At 40.0% G+C, this 20,503-nt stretch overlaps 1 protein-coding gene across 2 annotated transcripts; it reads left to right on the plus strand.

Moving 5' to 3' along the window:
• The first annotated feature begins 829 nt into the window (after positions 1-829).
• LOC146318138 (phospholipid phosphatase 3-like) lies at positions 830-18,740 on the plus strand. Of its 2 annotated transcripts, none has more exons than XM_084732221.1 (6): positions 830-1,213; positions 8,895-9,049; positions 15,535-15,815; positions 15,943-16,000; positions 16,088-16,264; positions 17,525-18,740. In XM_084732221.1, the coding sequence occupies exons 1-6, from the start codon at positions 1,075-1,077 to the stop codon at positions 17,651-17,653; spliced, it is 939 nt and encodes a 312-aa protein (XP_084588347.1). In that variant the 5' UTR covers positions 830-1,074; the 3' UTR covers positions 17,654-18,740. The 2 variants fall into 2 exon arrangements, with proteins under 2 accessions (XP_084588347.1, XP_084588346.1); XM_084732220.1 differs by lacking the exon at positions 8,895-9,049 and adding an exon at positions 10,488-10,645.
• The last annotated feature ends 1,763 nt before the right edge of the window (positions 18,741-20,503 follow it).

Consider the following 20,503-nt stretch of genomic DNA (forward strand, 5'->3'; position numbering starts at 1 on the left):
TGTCTTCTTTTGCCAAGATAATCCATCCTCCTGACCTGAGGTGTGTCAGATACCTTTTTTTTTTTAGCCAGGGGGGCAGAGTCATGGCCTGCCCTACTCTGCCTCTGATTGGCTTACCCTGATATTCTTAAGCTAACCCTAAACAATCACTCATCATGCCCAAACCTAACCAACCAACAAAGACAAGTAGCCAGAGGCAGATTAGGGTGGGTCATGACTGTACCTGTAACCCTCCTGGGAAAAGAACATGGTATCTGTAGCCCCATGTGAAATACACACAGTTCAGTGGCTAATAAATGTATTTTTTTAAGATCAAACTGCACATTTTAGAGTTACCTTTTATTGCAACCAGTCAAAGACACACCTGTGCAATAATCATGCTGTTTGATCAGCATGAAAAATGAGGGCAAAAACAAAAGTGTGCCAGCTTTGCACCACCTATATTTCCTTCGTCATTGTGTGCAGCATGTCAGATGGAAATTCTGTATTACACCTTGTCATTTTTAGCAGGTTTTCCACAAACCATAGACCAATTTGTAACCGCTGTTAAGAGAAAAACAACCATTATTGTGAAAAACAAACCTCTAACCACTTAAATTTACAACTTGTTCTCTGCCCTTGTATTTGTTGTGATCTGGCTGACTTTGCTGTGTGAAATCCCCCTTGTTGCTGCTGTGTTCATCCCCCTGCAGCAGCAGCACCATGAGGTGAGTGTGGGAATGAGCCTGTGTGAAGCAGCTGCCATATGGTATTAATTGAAAGAGGAGGGGCTGGAGGAGTGGCTTTCCTGGAGGACTGTCACAGGACTCCCACTACCCCCAAGGAAACGAGTAAAGGATGGCTAGAAGTTAGGAGAAGTCGAGCTGTGATTGTTAGAAGACAGGACCTAGAGTTAAAGAGCCTAGTCTCTCTGTAGAGTAACGTTAGTTTAGACTTGCATGACGCCTCCTCCTCAGGATTCAAGTAGAATCGCTCGTGCTAGATAGAAAATAAAGTCAACGGAGCCCTGCGACAGACAGTTACAAGTTTTTTTTTTTTATTCCCCTGTTATTTGAACCACACAACACGTTTTAAATGCAACGCTGTTTGATATATGAGAAAAGTATGGCAGCCGAGACGAGGAACGGCGGGAGTTCACTGAACAACAATAACTGCAAAGACCACAGCAGGAGAAAGTTACTGGTCGGAGTGGATCTGTTCTGTCTGTTTCTAGGTAAGAACCCCAGTCTGTGTTCATGTTATCTATAACATCCATCACTTTTATTAATACAAGCACTTTGTGATACTCAACAGTCAATTTTGGGCTTTTTAAATCCTCATATTTCATTGTAACTAATGTTCTAAACTTTTTTCTTTTATTTTAATCATGTTCTAAATAACTTTCTGATTACTTCTCAACTACATACTGTGTATTTGCCATAAGATACAGTTTAACTTAATATCATTATAATATTCTCTGTAGTCTGTGACATTTAACTGTTGTTTATATGAGTATAACATTATTGTGTACTGGCCAAGAATTTCATGTTTATATTGATGCTGTCCTGATGGGTAAAGCTTGTCAGTTAAATTAATAAATGCAATAGAACAAAACTATTAAGGTACTTTAACTAACATTATATTCTCACTAATGTAATTCTTATTTAACCACTTTTCTGTACTATTTTAAAAAATGTTTCAGCTACACCTAGGATGTAACAATGCATTGAATATCACAATAAAAGATGTAACAACATAAAAAAAAGTCTCAACAGGGAAACGTGACAATATCTTCCACAATACTACAACATTGTATTATAACCAAGTTTATGCTAATTAACATTTAAAAAAAATTCTTAGCCATAATTCTTTAAATGTTTTAGCTAGCTACAGTTGGGATTTACCAATGTCAAATATCACAATAAAAGATGGATCAATATATCACATATCGTAATATTGCAATTAGACAAATATGTCTCAATACTGTACGGAAACATGACAATATGTACCATGATATTACAACATTATATTATATAACTTGTGATTTTACATGTATTGGTGAATTCAAATATTTATTGCCAAGGGCAATTCATGCTATTTTTTTATTTTTTATTTTTTGCACATGCTAAGGTCATGGCTGACTACTTTTATTTATGTTAATAATAAAGGAAAGCAAGACCACTTTAAGTTAAAAGGTAAAATTAATTGTATTCCAACAAAAAATGTTGCACATATATGATATGATATGATATGATATGATATGATATGATAAGTACATTTCTGTACCTTTTTAGATATATAAAAGACCATTTTTTCAAGTAGTATTTTTTTCTTTGTTTATTTTAAAATTGTGGTAAATACTGTGTGGACTTTTTATCATGGTATTGTTGCATCCATACTTAACTACAGAGTACAAACACATTTCTGTCGATACTGTCCTGATGGGTTAAGCTAGATAAATGTCAGTTAGATGAATAAAATGTCAAAAACAAATGCTAATAATCATAGTTGTTAGCCAAATTGTTGAAAACACTTTAGCTAGCTACACCAGTTCAACGAGCTGTTACCAAAGCAACAAGTGATGCCCCGTCAGTAACTGTATCTGACACATTTAGCTTTAATAGCACTAAATCTACATATTTTCCATAAAATACATAGGGGTAGGTAGTGGAAGTTAAAAAAAAAAACAGTGCTGCCGAAGGAGAAGTTAAATTGCTCCAGGAGGGATATATTTCTTTGGTCTCCACCCACACCTGTACTGTACCCCTGCTTGCTTTGACTCCTCATTATATTTTCCAGAATGGCTCACATTCCTCACCAGCAGGAATTCTCTTGATCTCAACATCTGGCATAACATATATATATATGCGTGTGTGTGTGTGTGTGCAGTAATTAAGGGAAGTGGTGAAAAGGTCAGACCTGAGTGTGTGTATGTTCATCAGCACAGGTCCTGTGATGTTTAACAGCTGCAGACGCTGGGTTAAGGTTGTTATTGTGGGTGAAACATTTTTGGTGCACTGACGTTTGAACCCAAAAGTCCTTCAAAGGGTTTGTCAGACCTTGGGGCTTGAACCTCTGACCTTTCACTAATTTCTCTAATTTATTTTCTCTTAGATGAAACATATATAGTTTTCCAATGTGTTCTGTGAACCATTATTATAAGAACATGAGTGCAAACAGCAGTTCATGGGAAAAGCACCAGTCCAACTATTGTTAAAACAAACTACAGTATAAACAGTCTTTTTCTTACAAGTTATATTTAGTTTTGGTCTAGTTTTTGTCTCTATGGCGGGTAAATCCCAGTGATTTGCTCTCTATGTACATAACTTCCCACAGAGAAGCTTGTCAACAAACCAGCAGTGTTTTTCTGGCTGAAGATGTGGTATAAAGAGAGCAGCCACAAGGAGGAAATGGTGGGTCTTTACTGGTAATCAGACGCCACTCCTCCATTCTCACACACTGATTGCACGTCTAGTATTACAGATATATCTCTCCTGCAGGGATACGATCTTCAGTCACCATCAGTGCCATTAAAGATAACATTAGTCAGAATGCACCCTGATTTAGTGGTGACTGGATCTGAACACTGCTAAATAATGCTGAGGAAAGCAGACAGCTGTTATTTCGTTTGTTTCCTCAAAGTCCTGGTGAGGTGACCAGGTTCACTTGACATTAAGCCGTGGCAGGTGGCTTTCTTGTTTTCCACTTAATCATCTTATAATGTTTCCATGTACTTTTGCTCTAGTTCAGTAGCAAATAAAAGGTGGTTAATCACCAACAACTGCACTGTTTTTTAAGTTTTGTGAGGCTATTTTGTTGAACCAGGTAAAACATGTGGACACTTGAGTTTAAATGGTCAGTTCACCCAAATTACAACATTTTTTTTTTATAATGTTGATGGTATGTTATGCTTGTGGTATTTATGTCAGGCATAAAGAAGAAAGTAAAGCATCTCCAGGTTTGTAATTTGGTTGAACTAATCCTTTAAAATGAACTAACAAAAGTTTGATCTTTATCAGGTATGCTAATAATGTGTACCTAAAACATTTAAATAGTGCAAATACTGAAAGACACTTGAGTGTCAGTTGAAATAGCCTACAGTTAAAGAAGTTGAAACGCCTGCTAAAATTGAAGGGCTGAGAGAAAATGAAGTTTTACCCAGTTAAAGTCAAAGTACCTTAAAAAGCTGAAGATTCAGTTGAACTTGGAGTTGAAGTGTCAGTTGAAGTAATAAATTAGGCTTAAAGGGTCCTGAAAAGAAACAGGTGCTGCCCAATTATAACAGCCAATTTAAACAGTTAAAAATGGCACTGAGTCATTAGTTTAAGTTTAAAGGGACAGTTCACCCCAAAATCAAAACGACAAACAGTATTTTTCATCTTATCTGTTGTGCTGTTTATCTATCTAGATTGTTTTTGCCAAGTTTTAGAGATATCAGCCTTGGATATAGACCTATATGGAACTTAGCTTGTGGTGTCCAAAGCACCAAACAAATACATTTGAACTTGACCTTATATTGTGGCAGACATCTCTACAGTCAGTATTTACAAAACTCATACCAAAACTGTGTTGATGGATAAATAGCACTACAGGCGAGCAGAAAAATATGTACTTTATCAAACACTTGCTGGTTCCAGCTTCTTAAACGTAAGGGTTTGCATCTGAAGTCAATAATTTTGGCTCTGAGAAATGGTGACGAGCATTTATCAAATTTTATAGACTAAGCAATCAATTGATTGTTCTTGAAAATAATTGTGAGATTAATCAATAATGAAAACAATTGTGAGTTGCAGCCCTCATGTCTGCATGCTGAATGTTCATACAAGATCATATATATGTGCATGAATGTATCCATTTCCTTTATATGTAATGTTGCTGTGTATGATGCATTTATGTTTGTATCTACAAAGATTAATCAGTTAATCAATAAGATACAAAATGTAAAAAAAAAATGCTAAGTGAGGTGCAGTTAGTTCCATTTGTAGACTCTTGATTAATTATCAAATCATTCATTTTTAATCAGTTAAATTCTTAATGGTGATTAAATGTTTAATGATTAGACTAATCATTAGCATGCCTAATGTACATGTATTGCAAGAGCCAGTGTGTGTGTGTGTGTGTGTGTGTGTGTGTGTGTGTGTGTGTGTGTGTGTGTGTGTTCTGGGTGTATGGGAGCAGAGAAGGAACAGATATGTAAATGTAAACTGTCTTGTGTGAAATACCTCCTACTCTTGAATAATAAAAGGAGCAGAGAAACTGAAGAAAAGCAGCAGTTATAGCCACTAGCAATTCCTTGCACATGCACTTTTATTTAACCCAAACAGGCAGACCTGGTTTCCCCTCCGCAGTGGAACTATGAGCTAAGCTTTGCAGCAGGCCCGACTGACAGACAGAGACAGACGGATGGACAGGGGGCAGGTTGTGCGTGGGGGCTGCTAAGAGTAAAAACAACTGCATCTGTGTGTACACCACAACTACCTCAGACATGTATACATTTGAACGCCAGACAGTGAGAGATCCCTGCAAGTGGAAAATGTGCGTGTGTTTATTTTAATAGTCACACTCTGCGTTTTGGCGAATGCCTCCAAAATATGGTGGGGATTTAATTCAGCGTGAGGGTTATACATTGATTCTAGTTTCCACAAGCTGCAGCTGTAGTAGAACTGCCAGCACTGAATTGGGGGAAAGGCGAATGAGAAAAAAAAGTTTTCTCTCATACTTTGATGTGAGGCGCCGCTCAGTTTTGTGCTGAAAAGTCATCATCAGTCTTCATTTACAGTATTTGTTTATTTTCAGTAAGTTAACTGTAAAGCAAACTGCTTCAGAGGCAAAAACTGAACAGAAGACACCTGATGTGGACATTAGGAACTAAAATCTCAGGGAAAACTAATGTCTCCCTCCAGGTCCATTTTGTTTGTTTCTGTTGTCTTTGGGGTTGATGTTGAGCTAATGCAAAAGACATACCCACGCCTGCTGACTGGTGTTGTTGTTGGCAGGACGAGGACACCCTCCTCCTCCTCCTCCTCCTTCCTCTCCCCAGCCTGTCAGAAGTGGGAAAGGAGGAAGAGGGTAGGAGGGGAAAATCCTAACGTGCTGCACTCAGTGCTGATGCTGCACTGTTTAGACGGATGGAAGGGGTCGTAGAAGAAAACCCAGCTGAGTGTCTGGAAAACAGGACTTGACAGTGTCTCACTGTGGTTGTGTTTTTTTCCCCCTTCTTTCCAATCAGCTGATTGAAGCACTTGACCCATGCAGGTCCATTTAAATCTGTGGACAGTTTATCCCATCAATCTATAATCTACCTCTATGTCTCATCAGTCTCTGCCCTCTGCCTCTGGGCCTTGTGGTTTTGTATCTGATCTGTAAATGTGTTTAGAGGTTTCTACAGGGGTCAGGGGCCGTATCACAGAAACTTCATAACTTGCAGATCATATCTTAACTGTTTACTAACCATGGTAATAAAAGTTAGGATTTAGAAAAAAAGCCATTACAGATGAACAATTACAAGCCGATGTTTCTGTCCTAACCTAAGACAGACAAGCATCCTGATTTCATAAAATCTTAAATAAACTGTATTAACTTTAAGATAACCATTAAGCTGGCCTAACAGGGGGGTGGGATTTCCATCAGTAATACTAAAAATCCATTTTTCGGCCCTTTCTATCTTAACTTAAGGACGTTTCTGTGATACGGCGTCAGCACTCTGTTGTTAACGTCTCTCACATCCAGCACTCTCAGCAGGGGGGTTGTGTTGTTGTCTGGCTAGCCAAAGTGCCTGTCTTGGGAAGGTCTGTGTGGTTCTGTTCATGGCCAGGCTAAGCAAACTGAGGGGGTCAGACATTCAGGATTAAAGTACTGTATATTTTTACAGTTGCAGAACTCTGAGACGTACCTCCCTGCTCTTTCTCCCGACACCAGACCTGCTCCGGAGCTGATTGTGGCTCCGTCCAGGTATTTGTTTGAAGGGCGAGAATGAAAACAAGACAGTTAATAATGTGAATCCTGCTGAATGCGGAGGGAAGGCCAGCACTCTGGAGTTCCCATCATGCAGCAGAGCTCTGTCTGTAACCTGAGCCCAACCCAGCTGGACCTTCAAAGGCCAGAGTCAGCTGTGTGGATGTAACCGGCTGAGGGGCTCAGCAACTGAAGCGTGTGTTGACATTTGGTTTAAGAAATCACCCCCGCACCCCTCTGCACCACAAACACAACCGTCCCGCCTTCAGCAGCTCTCAGCACTGACCTCTGCACCCCGGCGCTTTCTAGCATTTGAGACGGCGAGCCGGAGGAAGAGAGCGCGCGAGAGGGAGATGTTTGTTTTCCTTTGTATCGGCAGATCGCAGAATTATTCAAAGCGCCACTTGAAAGCTCCACCATCAGTTAAACGCCGCTTTGAAGTGATTTGAAAGTGTGTTTTCTAAATTCTGTCAGAGATTTGAGGCCTCCCCTGGGTACCAAACGTCCACACTCAAATTTCAAAGTCCCTCCATTGAAGCCTTTCATACGTGGGGAAAATAAGCTGTCGTTTTTTGGCTTGCATCTTAGCTACACCCACTCTGTGTTTGTTGTCAGGAGATAAATAAGATCTTTTTGCCACTTTAAGTGGCAAAAGACACTAAATTGATCAGACGCAGACACCCCCCCGAGGCATCTTAAAGTGGTCCTTTTTAAGTGCACTTGAAAGCCTCTGCAGGCAGGGGAGGGAGACTCTGATAGTGTCTGTGGGGTTTTTTCTTGTCAGTTAGCAGCAATGGTCTCTATTAACATGACACATCCAACCCTCTTAGCTCTAACTCATCCTGTTTGAGATCAGTTAAGCACAAAAAGGTTTACTGAAGTCTAAAGTGTTGATGAAACTTTGATTTTTGGCATTAGTTTCATCAGATTTTATTTTGTTTATTTTCTCAAGACAGCATCATCATCTGTTTTGAAAACAGGATTAGATATATAACCAGAAGACTTGTCTGCTGGGAGTTTTAAAGTCGTGTATGATTGTCTGAGATTTGTCTTTGTGTATGGCATCCAAAACATGCCATAAAATAGAATACATCTGTAAAAGAATAAGACAATAAATGTGGAAATATAAAGCTTGATAACAAAATATAAATCAATAATTATTTCACTTGTGTTTTTGTTTTTCTTGTTTTATCAGTGTTGTGGTCTTTTTTTCTATAATCACCTTGTGTTGCATTTTATTCATGAATTGTGCTATATTAATAAGATACATGTAGTCATTAGTAGTATTTTAAGCATTTTCATTTATTTTCCCATTTATCTGCTCATTAACTTTTGTATTTGAAAATAAAAAAAAAACAAACCTTTTTTTTGCAATTGAAATTTGATTTTCCACTCTAGAGGGAATGATCTTTTTTACACATTTATTCTTATTTCTTATTAAAATGATTATGCTATGCAGGGATTTTCACCAAACAAAGAGTTTTGAGTGGTCTATTCCTGGCAGGATTCGTAAATAACTAAATTCAAGCAAAAAATAAAATAAAAAATAGCAACATTTTAGAACTGTGCAGGAAAGTTTTTATATGTAAAAAAAATAAATGGATATATTTTACACAGACATAAATGAACAAGTACATTTTTTAACAAATGAAAATGCTTATTTTTTTTACTTTATTTTGCTATTTGACTACATCCTTAAACATTTATTTATACTTTTATATATTTCTCTTATCATTTCCACATTTATTATTATTTTACTTATTTATTTTTTATGGCACTCCTATGACTCCGTATTTATGTGCTTTTCTGTTGGCCTTCATGTTGATAATATTTATTGATGCAGCTGTTCATTGTTTTGTTTTAAATAGCTGTCTGACCTCTGCTTGTGTGTGTGTGTTTGTGCGCGTGCGTGTGTGTGTGTGTGTGTGTGTGTGTGTGTGTGTGTGTGTCCAACCATACAGTGTTGCTTGTTGCCGTGTTTTTGCACAAATCTCCCTTCCCGCCTTACCAGAGAGGATTCTTCTGCAATGACAACAGCATCAAGCTGACCTATAAGAGCAGCACGGTGTCCAACACGGTGCTCACAGCCGTGGGCGTCTCTGTGCCCGTGGTGTCAGTAAGTCCTGCTGTGGTGCTGCAGGAGGGGGACTAGAGAGCATATGTTGGGACACGCTCAGTTCATCCAACGGTTGGCTTGTGACACCTCAGAGGACATGATTGGTTCGACAGACTCTGAGTCACACTCAGTGGTTTTGCATGTTGTACCTCATTAGCTTTAAATCATGTATACTGTATATTACTGCCAACATTTTCCAAAGCTACTGTATGTTATTATAAGCTTTCAGAATTGATTTCTTACCCTAGAGCCGAGGTGGCCAATGCTTTCCATTAAATTTAATACTGTAAGAAAATATATTAACTGTTACAATGATTCATCGAGTAAAAATACCAAAGATTTGCTGAGCTTGACGGTTCTTTATTGACCTTGAAAATAGTCGTGTAATGAAACAACTGCTGAACAGTTAAAAATGCAATTTACATTAAACTCTTATGTCAAAACAATTAATAAGGAAGTTTTTGTAATTTAGCTCAACTAATTGTCACGTACTTTCCTAACAAAAATATTCTTAACTCAAAGGCTTTCACTTACATCCCCTGGTCTTCATCAGCAGGTGGAGTTTGCACAGTTGTTATGGAGACTGTGCACATGAAAACACCTGAACCATTTTTATGACCACTGACCCTTCCTAAGTCCCGCCCCTTTTCACTCTTCGTTGAGCATGTTTGGTACCCAGTAGAAACTCGTACTGTACTAGACACGTCTATAATGAAAAGAAAATCACATTTCTGGGGTACCTGTAAAAGCTAACTAGCTAGTAGGCTAGTGTTTTGCTAACATTAGATAACTTAAGGTTTGGATCACTTCACTTTAAATTAAAGACCTTTGAGTTTGGGGGATTATTTCGTTTTCATTTAAGACTTAAAGCTACGCTCTTGTACCCTGTTTTTGCTAGTTGATATTATTAAGTTGACTTGCATTGCCACAAGGCCATAATACACGTTGTGCTCTAAAAATGTGAACTGACTAAACATGTATTTTACGTTCCTTTTGCTTCCAATTGTCTGCCACTTCATTGGCATTCTGTAGGGAAATTAATGGAAATTAATGGCAGCCTGGTGAAATAGAGATCTGTCTAAAACCACATGGTGTGTATTGGAAAATGGCCAGCAGTAAAGTACATGATTTATCCTTAAGAGGCTAAAACATACAAAAATATGGTCCTTTAAAAACTTCTGCTCAAAATGTTCCACTAGCTAATACTAAATATTGAACAACGCTGGAGTAATTTTTTCTTGATTAGTCACAGATTACGACCTCTGAATGAGTTGAGCCGGTCCCAGATGTTCTCTCGTTGCCTCTTGCTTGTACCTGCGACCTCTGTAATTTGCGTTTCATTAACCCAGCACCTCCATCTCTCTCTCTCTCTCTCTCTCCCTCACCCATCCCCACCACCCTGTTTCTCTCTGTGCCGCTCACCGCTTCTTCACACTAGCTGGCCTGCCTTTCTTGGTCATTGAGACCAGCGCTGTTCAGCCTTACCGTAGAGGGTTTTACTGCGATGATGAGTCCATCAAGTACCCGGCCAAAAATGGAGACACCATTAGCGACGGTGTGCTTAGCGCTGCTGGCATTCTTATCACCATCCTCTCTGTAAGTCACCTCACTCTGATCACTAATGTCATCATCACTCCTTGTGTTTCAGCAGCCTCCACTGTTACTAGCAGCACCCACTCACACCTTATACTAGATGTTGACGACATAACCTCTCATCTTCAGGGCATCTTAATATCTCTCATTAAGTCCAGTAGAGGGTTTAAAGGAATAGTTTGGGTTATTTTATGTGGGGTTGTAAGAGGTACTTATCAATAGTCATTGTGTTAGCAACAGTAGAAGGCGTTCAGCTCCTGTTTTGGAGAGGCATCAAGAAGACCAGTGAACGAAGCTAACCAATGTACGGCTGCAGACAGGGTCAACAGCAAAATGTATATTTAGAATATTTTCAGACAGCCTTTTCTGACGGGGCCAAAAAGCTCTCTAACCAACCAAACTCCACAGGCGAAATCAGCAATTCTACCTCTCAACACACAGGGTCTGCTGGTCTACCACTTCCTCGATGTGTTAGTTTGTTTGTGTTGTTGTGTGACCTTGGTGTTTTAAAAGGGTAATTCAGACCCACCAAAGTCAGACGACAACACGAACAAGTAGCAGACTGAGGCAGTGGTAGCCCAGCAAATCCCGTGTTCTGTGAGGTAAAATGACTGATTTCACCCATGGAGTTTGGTTGGTTTGCACTTTTTCCCCCTACCATTACCTTGAGGTGGACCCCCCCACACCTCCCTTGATTGATTCAGCCTGTTTCGTTAGACTCTTACAAAATTAGCCTTGCCAGTTTTTATGCTAACTGGCTAGCCCAGCTAGCTTGTCCTGTATTACTGTGAATACACAGTTAATGTGGTTACTGCAACAGTTGCTCTGTATTCACACAGTCACAAAGACCCTCAACGCCCCACACTGCAGACGCCGTCCTCTCCTCTGAAGCAGTCGACCTCAGGGAGACACTGGAGAGAGCGATATTTTTCTTATATAACACTGGTTTCTTGTCGGAAAAGGCTGTCTGATGGCAAAGTAAAGCGGTGAAAATATTCTAAATATAGCTTACACTTAAATATGATATGGACTTTTTTAGGTGGACCATTTTTTAAATAGCTAAAATACCTTTTGCTGTTGTCCACAGCAATTGATTGCTTAGATTCTCTGCTGCTTCTCCAAAATGGGGGTATGTCGACTGGCATCTCCTGTAGCTAATATACTGACTTGATCGATAAGTATCTCATACAACCCCACATTGAATAATTCAGACTATCCCTTTAATTTGTTTATAACAGTGACATTTCCAACAATATGTAATAATATGGTAATGATGTAAAGATTTTAAACTGTTCTTCTTCACATGTTCTTCATGTTTTTCTGCAACCAAACCACACACATTCCCACTGCACTCCCACATTCAGAGAAATACACTCCATTAAAGGGCTTTATCTGATCGTTGATTCACTGTGGGTATAAACAGAGATTATCCTACATGATTACTGAGACAACACGTCCCCATACCTGTGCTATCAGTCCCTTTGATTGGCTTCAGCAGATTCCAGATAAAAACCAGTCAGCAGCATTTGTTCAAGGCTTTCTCGTTGGGGACTTAAAATGACTCAGCTGATTAAGGCACTTGAGCGAGTGGAGTGTTGAGTGGTTTGTCATATTCTCCTGGGAGAAAACAGTGAGTATGCATCCAAGAGCTGCACACTAAACCGGCCCAACACCCTGTGCTTCAAATTCAATTCATTTTTTCTCTATTTGCGACTGTTCAGAGGCTGAAACACCCCATCTGCTCTGGATGTTTTTCTGACACCATTTTTAGACATTTTGAGTAATGCATCTCTGCGCCACGGAGAGTTTTTTCGGCCGTTATTTTTTTCCCATTTGTGCTTCTAAGTACATTATTGTGTACTGACCGCTGAGTTCTCTCCAAACACTTCTGAATTCACTGTAGAACTATGGCTAAAGAAATCCAGTTTAGATAACACATGACGTTGCCACCCACCCCCAAATAAATTATGTAATTGAAAATAGATGTTTCATAGAAGCCAGATCCAACTTTTGAAATAATTCACACATGAATGCAAGACTTTGTGAAGAAATCTGCTTGTAGTAGGACATCAAAATCTGACTCCTGGTACATGCTGCCATGACATGTACGTGTTGGCACCTGGCAGACGTGTAGATTGAAGGTGTCCTGCCTTACGGCGTGGACTTGTCATCGTCTGTCCCAGCAGCCAGTAGTGTCCTCCCCCTGTAAAGCAGACTACTCCACGGGCTTGGGGCCACAGGGGTTTTCATGGTGAGAACAAGCCCCGGCTCCATGTAATTATGGTTGACGCAATGGTTGTTTGGTGAAATACTGTAATTGGTGGGGTGGAATTGTGGTGAAGGCCCCAAACAAGAAGACTCTGCCAGATCTCTCATTTTCCCCCTCGCAAAACGTGACTTTACAAATCGTCTCGCCCCTAAGAGTGTTCTGGCCAGCCTTTGTGTTTTCTGAACCAGAGAACACCAACATTAGGTCGTTTTGTGCTTCATTTCCCACCGAATTGAGCTGAGAGGCCGCATGCCTTATAATTTATGCAAATCTTTTTTAGAAGAAACGAAAGCACCATGGTGTCATTTTGGAAACACAAGGCGTTTGACGTAAGCCACAAATCAACGTCTTGTCTCCATGATTATCTCTTGAGGTTCCAGTGCAGCAGCTACTTGTCCTCCAACGCCAGTTCATTTATTCATTCACATAGTTAAATGTTTCACACAAGGGGAACCAGATGTGTTTTCTCCCCCTTCCCTCTTTCCCATGGAAGCAGCTGGGCTTTATCGAGCTGGCTCTAAAGGCCTGGATGGTGGAAACAACACACTCTATCAGCTTGTTAAATCTCCGTAAAGGCTTTCCCTCTGCAGAGAGTGTTTCCCAGAATGAGACTCATTTCTGCGCCCCTCTAAAGAATGTCTGATGAAACCGAGATACTAACATGAAAACAGTCAGACATCCCTTGTGAAATCGGAGCCGTTTTTGAGAGACAGCCGCAGCGGTGAAAAACAAACGTGCCCCCGACGTGCGCCTGGTGGAGTCTGGCCACCAAAATCAGACACGTCGCCTAGCTCAGCGTTTCTGCTGATTAGAACCAGCGGTGCCTCCCCCGCTCCCTCCCTATACTCTCCCACTTCCCTCCTCATTCCTCCTCTCAACCTTCCTCTTTTTGTCCCCTTTCTCCTCCTCTCCTTGTCTGCACTCCTCTTGTCCTGTTACGCCTTTATTTATTACACACTCTTTTTCCTCACTATTCTCCCTTCCACTCCTCCACTTTCTCCTTGGAACTCCCCCGCACTTTCGCTCTGACTCCTCTTCCACACTTTCATTTGCCGGAAGACAACAGTGGATGATGAGGGGGTTGGGAAGGCGCTTTTTGAGCTTTAACAGCTGTTGTGAGTTAAAGCTCTCCACCTCCCCCCCGTCCAAGCGCGCCTTACACGTCAATCGTCGGTTTTAGACGGTGGTTTATTTACACACTTACAGAAAACTATACACGGCGGACAGTTTGAGTTGCCTCCCACGTCGCCTCACTGTTTTGTCTCAGAAGTCGACTGGCACAGGTAAACACATTCAACTACAAAGTAGCCCTTTTCAAACCACTTCAGGAGACATCACCAAAGTCTATTTTAGCTGCTCATAATAACATCTTGATCTGGAAAAAGTTATTTTAGTCGCAGACATAACTTAAATTCTCCACTCTGACCATCAGAGTTCTCTAAAACCGGGTCCCAAATATCCGCCCTCACACAAATCACACCCTTTGATGCACATTTCCAACAAATCCATCAGAGCTTAGTACTGGTCTTCTGTGATATTTACCAAGAGCTGGAGGCCTGATTCATAAACATTTTGAGGCCTTTTATTCACACTTTCTGTAGTTCTGCATAGAGCCAGACAGAGATATTGGTTGGCTGATATTATCTGTCGATATTGACCTATCACAGTCTCATCACAGTTTGAAATATTCACAGAACATAATTACGATTTTTTTTTTTTTAAGCAGCATTTTATATATTGACTTTTTTTTTTTTTTAAATTAGAGCCTGACCAATACTAGATTTTGGGGGCCTATCTACTGATGATATTGGAGAATAAAAAAATATTCTGACATCGAGATATGTACACATGTGGTTATCAAACACTTGTGACAAGGATATGCAATGGAGGCAGGATATTTTACAGTTTATTTAAGTTAATAAAAAGATTACAGTATATATCGGTGCATATTGGACAACATATACACTGATACTTATATATATCAATATGGCTGCCAATAACAGCCGAGCAATATATCAGTCTGGCTGTATTAAATTACCACTGATAGTTTACTGATTCAGGGCCTTTATGTTATATTGGACAATAAAGTTTATTGTTATACTGTTAAATATACACCCTTCATTATATTCGTCACGTTTGATATCTACATTTTAGGGATCACTGCAATTGTGGTCAATACACAGTTACTGGAAATTTTTTGCTCCCTAACATTGTTACTGGCATTGTCTCCAAAACTCAGAATTGGTCTGGTTCTAGTTAGGATATGCTGCAGGCTTCAAAAGATAAAGTGTTCTTCTAATGTTAAAAACAGTAATAACTGGGGATGAAAAGAAATGAAAATAGACTTTGTAGGAAAAAGTTTGTTAGGCTGTTATTATGTTCAAATGATAACTAACAAACACTTGCACACATTAAATTACATGTGAAATATGAGCATGACGCTTTTAGCTGCCAAATAAACTCCTCAGTCAAGGACATGATTTCAAACTTCTGTCACATTCCTCATAAAATGACTTGGCTCTCCTGCACTCACACATTTTCACTACACACTCAGGCAATGTGAATCAAGTGCTTAGGAATTAGGGTGGTGACACTGACGTTAACTCTTCTTCTGTTCCTTCAGATCATCATCGGGGAGAGCTACAGGATCTACTTTCTGAACGAGGGATCCAAGTCTTTCGTGGGGAACCCCTACATTTCTGCACTGTACAAGCAGGTGGGCGTGTTCATCTTCGGCTGCGCCATCAGCCAGTCCTTCACTGACATCGCCAAAGTGTCGGTGGGACGTATGCGCCCTCACTTCCTCGATGTGTGCAAACCTGACTTCTCCACCATCAACTGCTCCCTGGGCTACATCACTGACTACCAGTGTCAGGGGCCAGAGAGCAAAGTTCAGGAGGCCAGGTAATAGCCAAACATGGAAACAACCTATAACCTAGTATTGAAAATGTTTGTTTTTTTTTGTTTACATATTTATTTGTACTCATGTTGACTTGACATTGAAAGCTAATTGTCCTCTAATTCTTCTCAGGAAGTCTTTCTTCTCTGGACATGCATCATTCTCCATGTACACCATGCTGTACCTGGTGGTGAGTTACTGAAAAAATCAAACCTCCCTTCCTAGATAATAAAGAGTTTCGATCTGATATCGACTCACACTTCTGTCTCCTTCACAGTTTTATCTGCAGTCTCGTTTCACTTGGCACGGAGCTCGCCTGCTGCGCCCTCTGACCCAGTTCACCCTCATTATGATGTCTTTCTACACCGGCCTGTCCCGCGTCTCTGATCACAAGCACCATCCCACTGATGTCCTGGCGGGTTTTGTTCAGGGAGCCCTGGTGGCCTACTGCATAGTGAGTGCTTCTATTATGTTATTACGTTGTTATCTGCTTTATTAGATTGGGTCAGAAATCATTAAGAATTTGAGTGACCTTAAGTGTAAATGAATAATGTTAATTTATTTGTTCTTTCCCATTAATGATAATAATTATAACTTAATGTAGTTTGTCAGACACAAACAAGACTTAATTCGATTAACCAACTCAGCAGCTGCTCAGCTCTGCTTTTGTTTGTCATTCTTTTGGTTTTGGAGACGTCACTTTGAGCTCTGTGAAGTTGTGATGAACATTTTCCACACTTTTTTTAAAGATTTATTGACTAAATGATTAATCACTTTATCAATTTTAATCAGTTTCTTGTGAAAATAATTGGCAGATTAATGGATAATCAAAATAATCACTACTTACTTGAGGCAGGCAAGATACCGTATTTTTCAGACTATAAGGCACACCTGATTATAAGGTGCAGGTCATCTTCTTGCTTCCTCCACTTCCGTACCATTGATTCATTAATGTTGAATTCTCTTGCAGCTGCTCTATTCCCATGTTCTACTGTGTGACTGATAGCCTTGAGTTTGAAATCCGCTTCGTAAGCATGTCTCTTAACAGGTGCCATTTTGGGGTCCTTATACACACACCGTAATATTATGTTGAAGCACAGTACGTATTACTCCACGAGGCTCCTGACTACAGTAGCCGTAATGCTCTGACAATCCATCAAGCGGTGCGGCTTCGTAGCTTACCAAAGTCGTCCACATAAAATCGGTTTGAGATCAGTAAGCACAACCAGAATTAATACATAAGGCGCACCGGATTATAAGGCGCACTGTCGATTTCTGAGAAAATTAAAGGATTTTAAGTGCGCCTTATAGTCCGAAAAATACGGTAATCGGTATGTTGTTGTGTAGATTTGGCATCAATTGATAAAGTTTTGTAAAAACCTTGTTTAACTCATATAGGTCAACATGTAAATACAATCGGTTGTTGGTTGCCGTTCATAGCATTACAATAAAAGGAGAGGCAGCGTTTACATGTACAGTATATGGAAAACAGAGGGTCTAATACAGAACCTTGAGGAATTAATGTACGGTCACATGTCTACTGCCAATAATGTTATGTATCATACATTTCCTACTATACTACTAATACTACACATTTGCTCTGTTGTATTTCATTTGTAATAAAAAAAAAATACCCCTCCTCCAAAACAAAATTGAGTTCTTGTGCCACTTTGCAACAAATGAGATGTTTGTTTTTTTTCTGTTCCCTCCACAGGTGTTCTTTGTGTCTGATTTGTTCAAGCCCAAAGGCAGACGTTCTACCCTATCGTCAACCCCAGTGAAGAAAGATCTCGTTCCTCCAGCAGACATCAGAGAGCGGAGCAACCATCTCATAATGGCGTAGAAAAGACTGCAATCTGACTGTACATAACCCTGACCTGTGCCATTTAAATAACTACTACAGCCACTGGCCAATACTGGATAAACAATCTGGATAATGCAGACAAATATGGAATCTTGAACATCTCAGAGGATGAGAAGAGGCCATGGAAAGCAGTCGAGCGTGTTTTGCCTTCTCAACGGAAATTTTTCTGTTTTTCCTCAGTCTCACCAGACATTTTAATGTGGAAAAGAGAGAGGAGCAGGGATATTTGTTCCTCCTCTGTTATGAAGATTATTGGAGATTGTCCTCTGTCAAGACCTTTCCATGGACAGAAGTCTGAAATCAAACAAAACCGAGAAACGGCAGCTGTAAACAAAGCTGTGTGTGGCTTTTGTGCCTTTCTCCCTCAGCTGCATCCAGCTATGGGAGCTATACTAATAATCCTGCCACTCACTGACTCAGTGTAACTAATACAAAAAAAACATGACAAAAAAACAAATTCCTTGATTTCCATTAAGGATGTTGTTTTTGTTTGGTTTTATTACAAACATAAGCATTTTATGTGTGATTTATAGCACTATTTTAGCTAAACTCAGTACTGTTTGTCACCACTTGAATGACCTGAAGTGAAGCTTTTGGAAAGCTTTGTAAGACTTTGTAAGCTTTTATTATGTCCATAATGTAGTGTTTCTTAGAAGGTGCACATAAGTTCCAGTAGGTGGAAAGTACAGTGAGAGCGTATGTGTTGCATGTGGGCCTCTTTCTGCTGGGTAGGATGAGCCCCCACTGAGCCATTTAATGAAATGACTGTCTGTTATATGTACCAGACGGGTGTTCACAAGTGTTAGGTCAGACTGTGTGTGTGTGTGTGTGTGTGTGTGTGTCTCTTCTGTGTGTGTATGGGTGAGGCCTTTCTGTGAGCGTGCCAGTGTGTCTTAATGTCATGTCTATATATTTCAGTGTTTATAGCCTACAAGTGTGCCTCTCCTAAGCCAGAGAACAGGCACCTGCTCCAACAGACACATGTAACTCGAGACGGGAACACTGTGGAACAAAAGCATCATATACAGTTCATGTACTTTACTGTTGCTAATCATAGTGATGATTCACATCACTGAGGAATCCTGTGATATACTGTATGCTACACAGGCATATATATATAGGTATACTTAAAATAAAGATAGGGACTTCCTAGAGCAGCAGTTACTTACAGTATCTTTTCACCAAAGCACAATTTAGCAAAACAAGTCACTATTCTGGCACATTGTAGCTGCTTAATATCAATAGGCCTGCCAGTAAGGCTCTGCATTATAATAGATGAAAATCATTACATTGGTATACAATAAAAATAATAATGATGCTAATATGTTTGCATGACATTGATGTAATCAACTTTTTAGCCAAAAAGATAATAATAATAGTGAAAACCACTGACTGAAAGCATTATCCTAAAGGCCTTTTCACACCACCACGCAGTAATCACCCTGACAACTACAAGCAAGCAGTGGCCCTCACAGGCCAACAGTCCCCTAATTTTCGTGGCCAAAGTGCTTTTTTGGTGGCCCAAATGTAAACTAAAGGTAAAGATCCATGACTACGGCCTCCTCCCATGACCTCAACAGGGAGAGACACTAATATTTCTAAGCAGGGGCAGGTAACCAAAGTATATTTTTGATGGCCCAAATGTAAACTTATGTAAAAAGCCATAGAGATTAGGCAATTTAATGCAACTTAACACAGCCTTCTTTATCTGCAACATTTTTCATGTCCGCTTTTGCCATGAATTGTGACGTGGTGTTTCTTGTTAAAAACAAGCTAGACTTCTTTTTCTAGTTGAGGACTTTGGTGTTACTGGTTCTTCTGTGAGAATCGTGTCAGCAGTTTGAGTAGGCTTAGTAAACCCATTCTTCAGTGGCTCCAACATATCGGTAGCTGGCTGGCGATGAGAACTGTTCACTGTTTTTGTAGAATTTTGAGCTGAAAGGCACAAAGAAATCAGGATGTATGGAGATAACAGTTGTTGGCCATAGGGGGGCAGCTATGCAGAATATTTGGTGGCCAAAGAGTAACTTTTTGTAGCCAGGGGCCTTAAGCTCATGGTTATTAAAAGTTTTAAAAGCATCTGCAGTCCAAGACATGTTGTCCCAGGCACAGTCTGTCTTCTGGTTATCCTTGTACATTGCTAACTCCAGGTATTCGGTCACTAGCATTACCAGCTCCTTCATGACCACCTCGTTCAGACCCCGCAATGCTTGCCCTTTCCGCCATGTCCACCCCCTTTTTTTTGATTGGCCAAAGCAAAGTGGTCACCAGCAGTTCAGCATGATGAACTCTGAGCAGCAGAGTGAAACCTGTCCGTGTTCACATGGATCACCTACCCCTACTCCTGTGAACAAAACCGCATCATCCCCTCTGCCGCCTTCCCCTCAGTGAAATGACTGGAGGTAGTGAGTTACCAGACAGTGGTGTGAAAAGGCCTAACTCATTTTTAAAGGGTGTGTCCATTATTTGTTTTGTTTTGTTTTTTGAGATTTGTATATCTTTCTGTTGCTTCCCTGTAGTGTTCCTTATGTATTCAAATCCAAACAATCAAATTTTGGTTGAGGTATGTGTGTTTTAGTGTCAAAATGCTGTTTTTCCGAGCCTGTATTTTACCACATGACCCGACGTAGGTTTCTGCATGGTGATAATGCAACATATTAAACCCCAAGGCTGAAGAATGGGGATGGTTAAAAAAAAACAGAACGCAGGTGGAGTCGCCCTTCAAGTTACTAAGACAAACTTTGATCTGAGACTTAAAGGAAAACTTGTTTTTTTTCATACATGTCTTGAAAATGTACTATATTCAGCATCGGATAATTCTGCATGCTA

Source organism: Lutjanus erythropterus, chromosome 12 (genome assembly GCF_056507025.1).
Source record: "Lutjanus erythropterus isolate fLutEry1 chromosome 12, fLutEry1.hap2, whole genome shotgun sequence".
Taxonomy (NCBI): Eukaryota; Metazoa; Chordata; class Actinopteri; order Lutjaniformes; family Lutjanidae; genus Lutjanus; species Lutjanus erythropterus.

Excerpts from the sequence above, each read along its gene's own strand:
- LOC146318138 (XM_084732220.1), top strand. The coding sequence starts at position 1,075 with ATGCAACGCTGTTTGATATATGAGAAAAGTATGGCAGCCGAGACGAGG. Across the intron at positions 10,646-15,534 it reads TTCTTATCACCATCCTCTCT|ATCATCATCGGGGAGAGCTA; the intron begins GTAAGTCACCTC and ends CTGTTCCTTCAG. Across the intron at positions 15,816-15,942 it reads AGCAAAGTTCAGGAGGCCAG|GAAGTCTTTCTTCTCTGGAC; the intron begins GTAATAGCCAAA and ends AATTCTTCTCAG.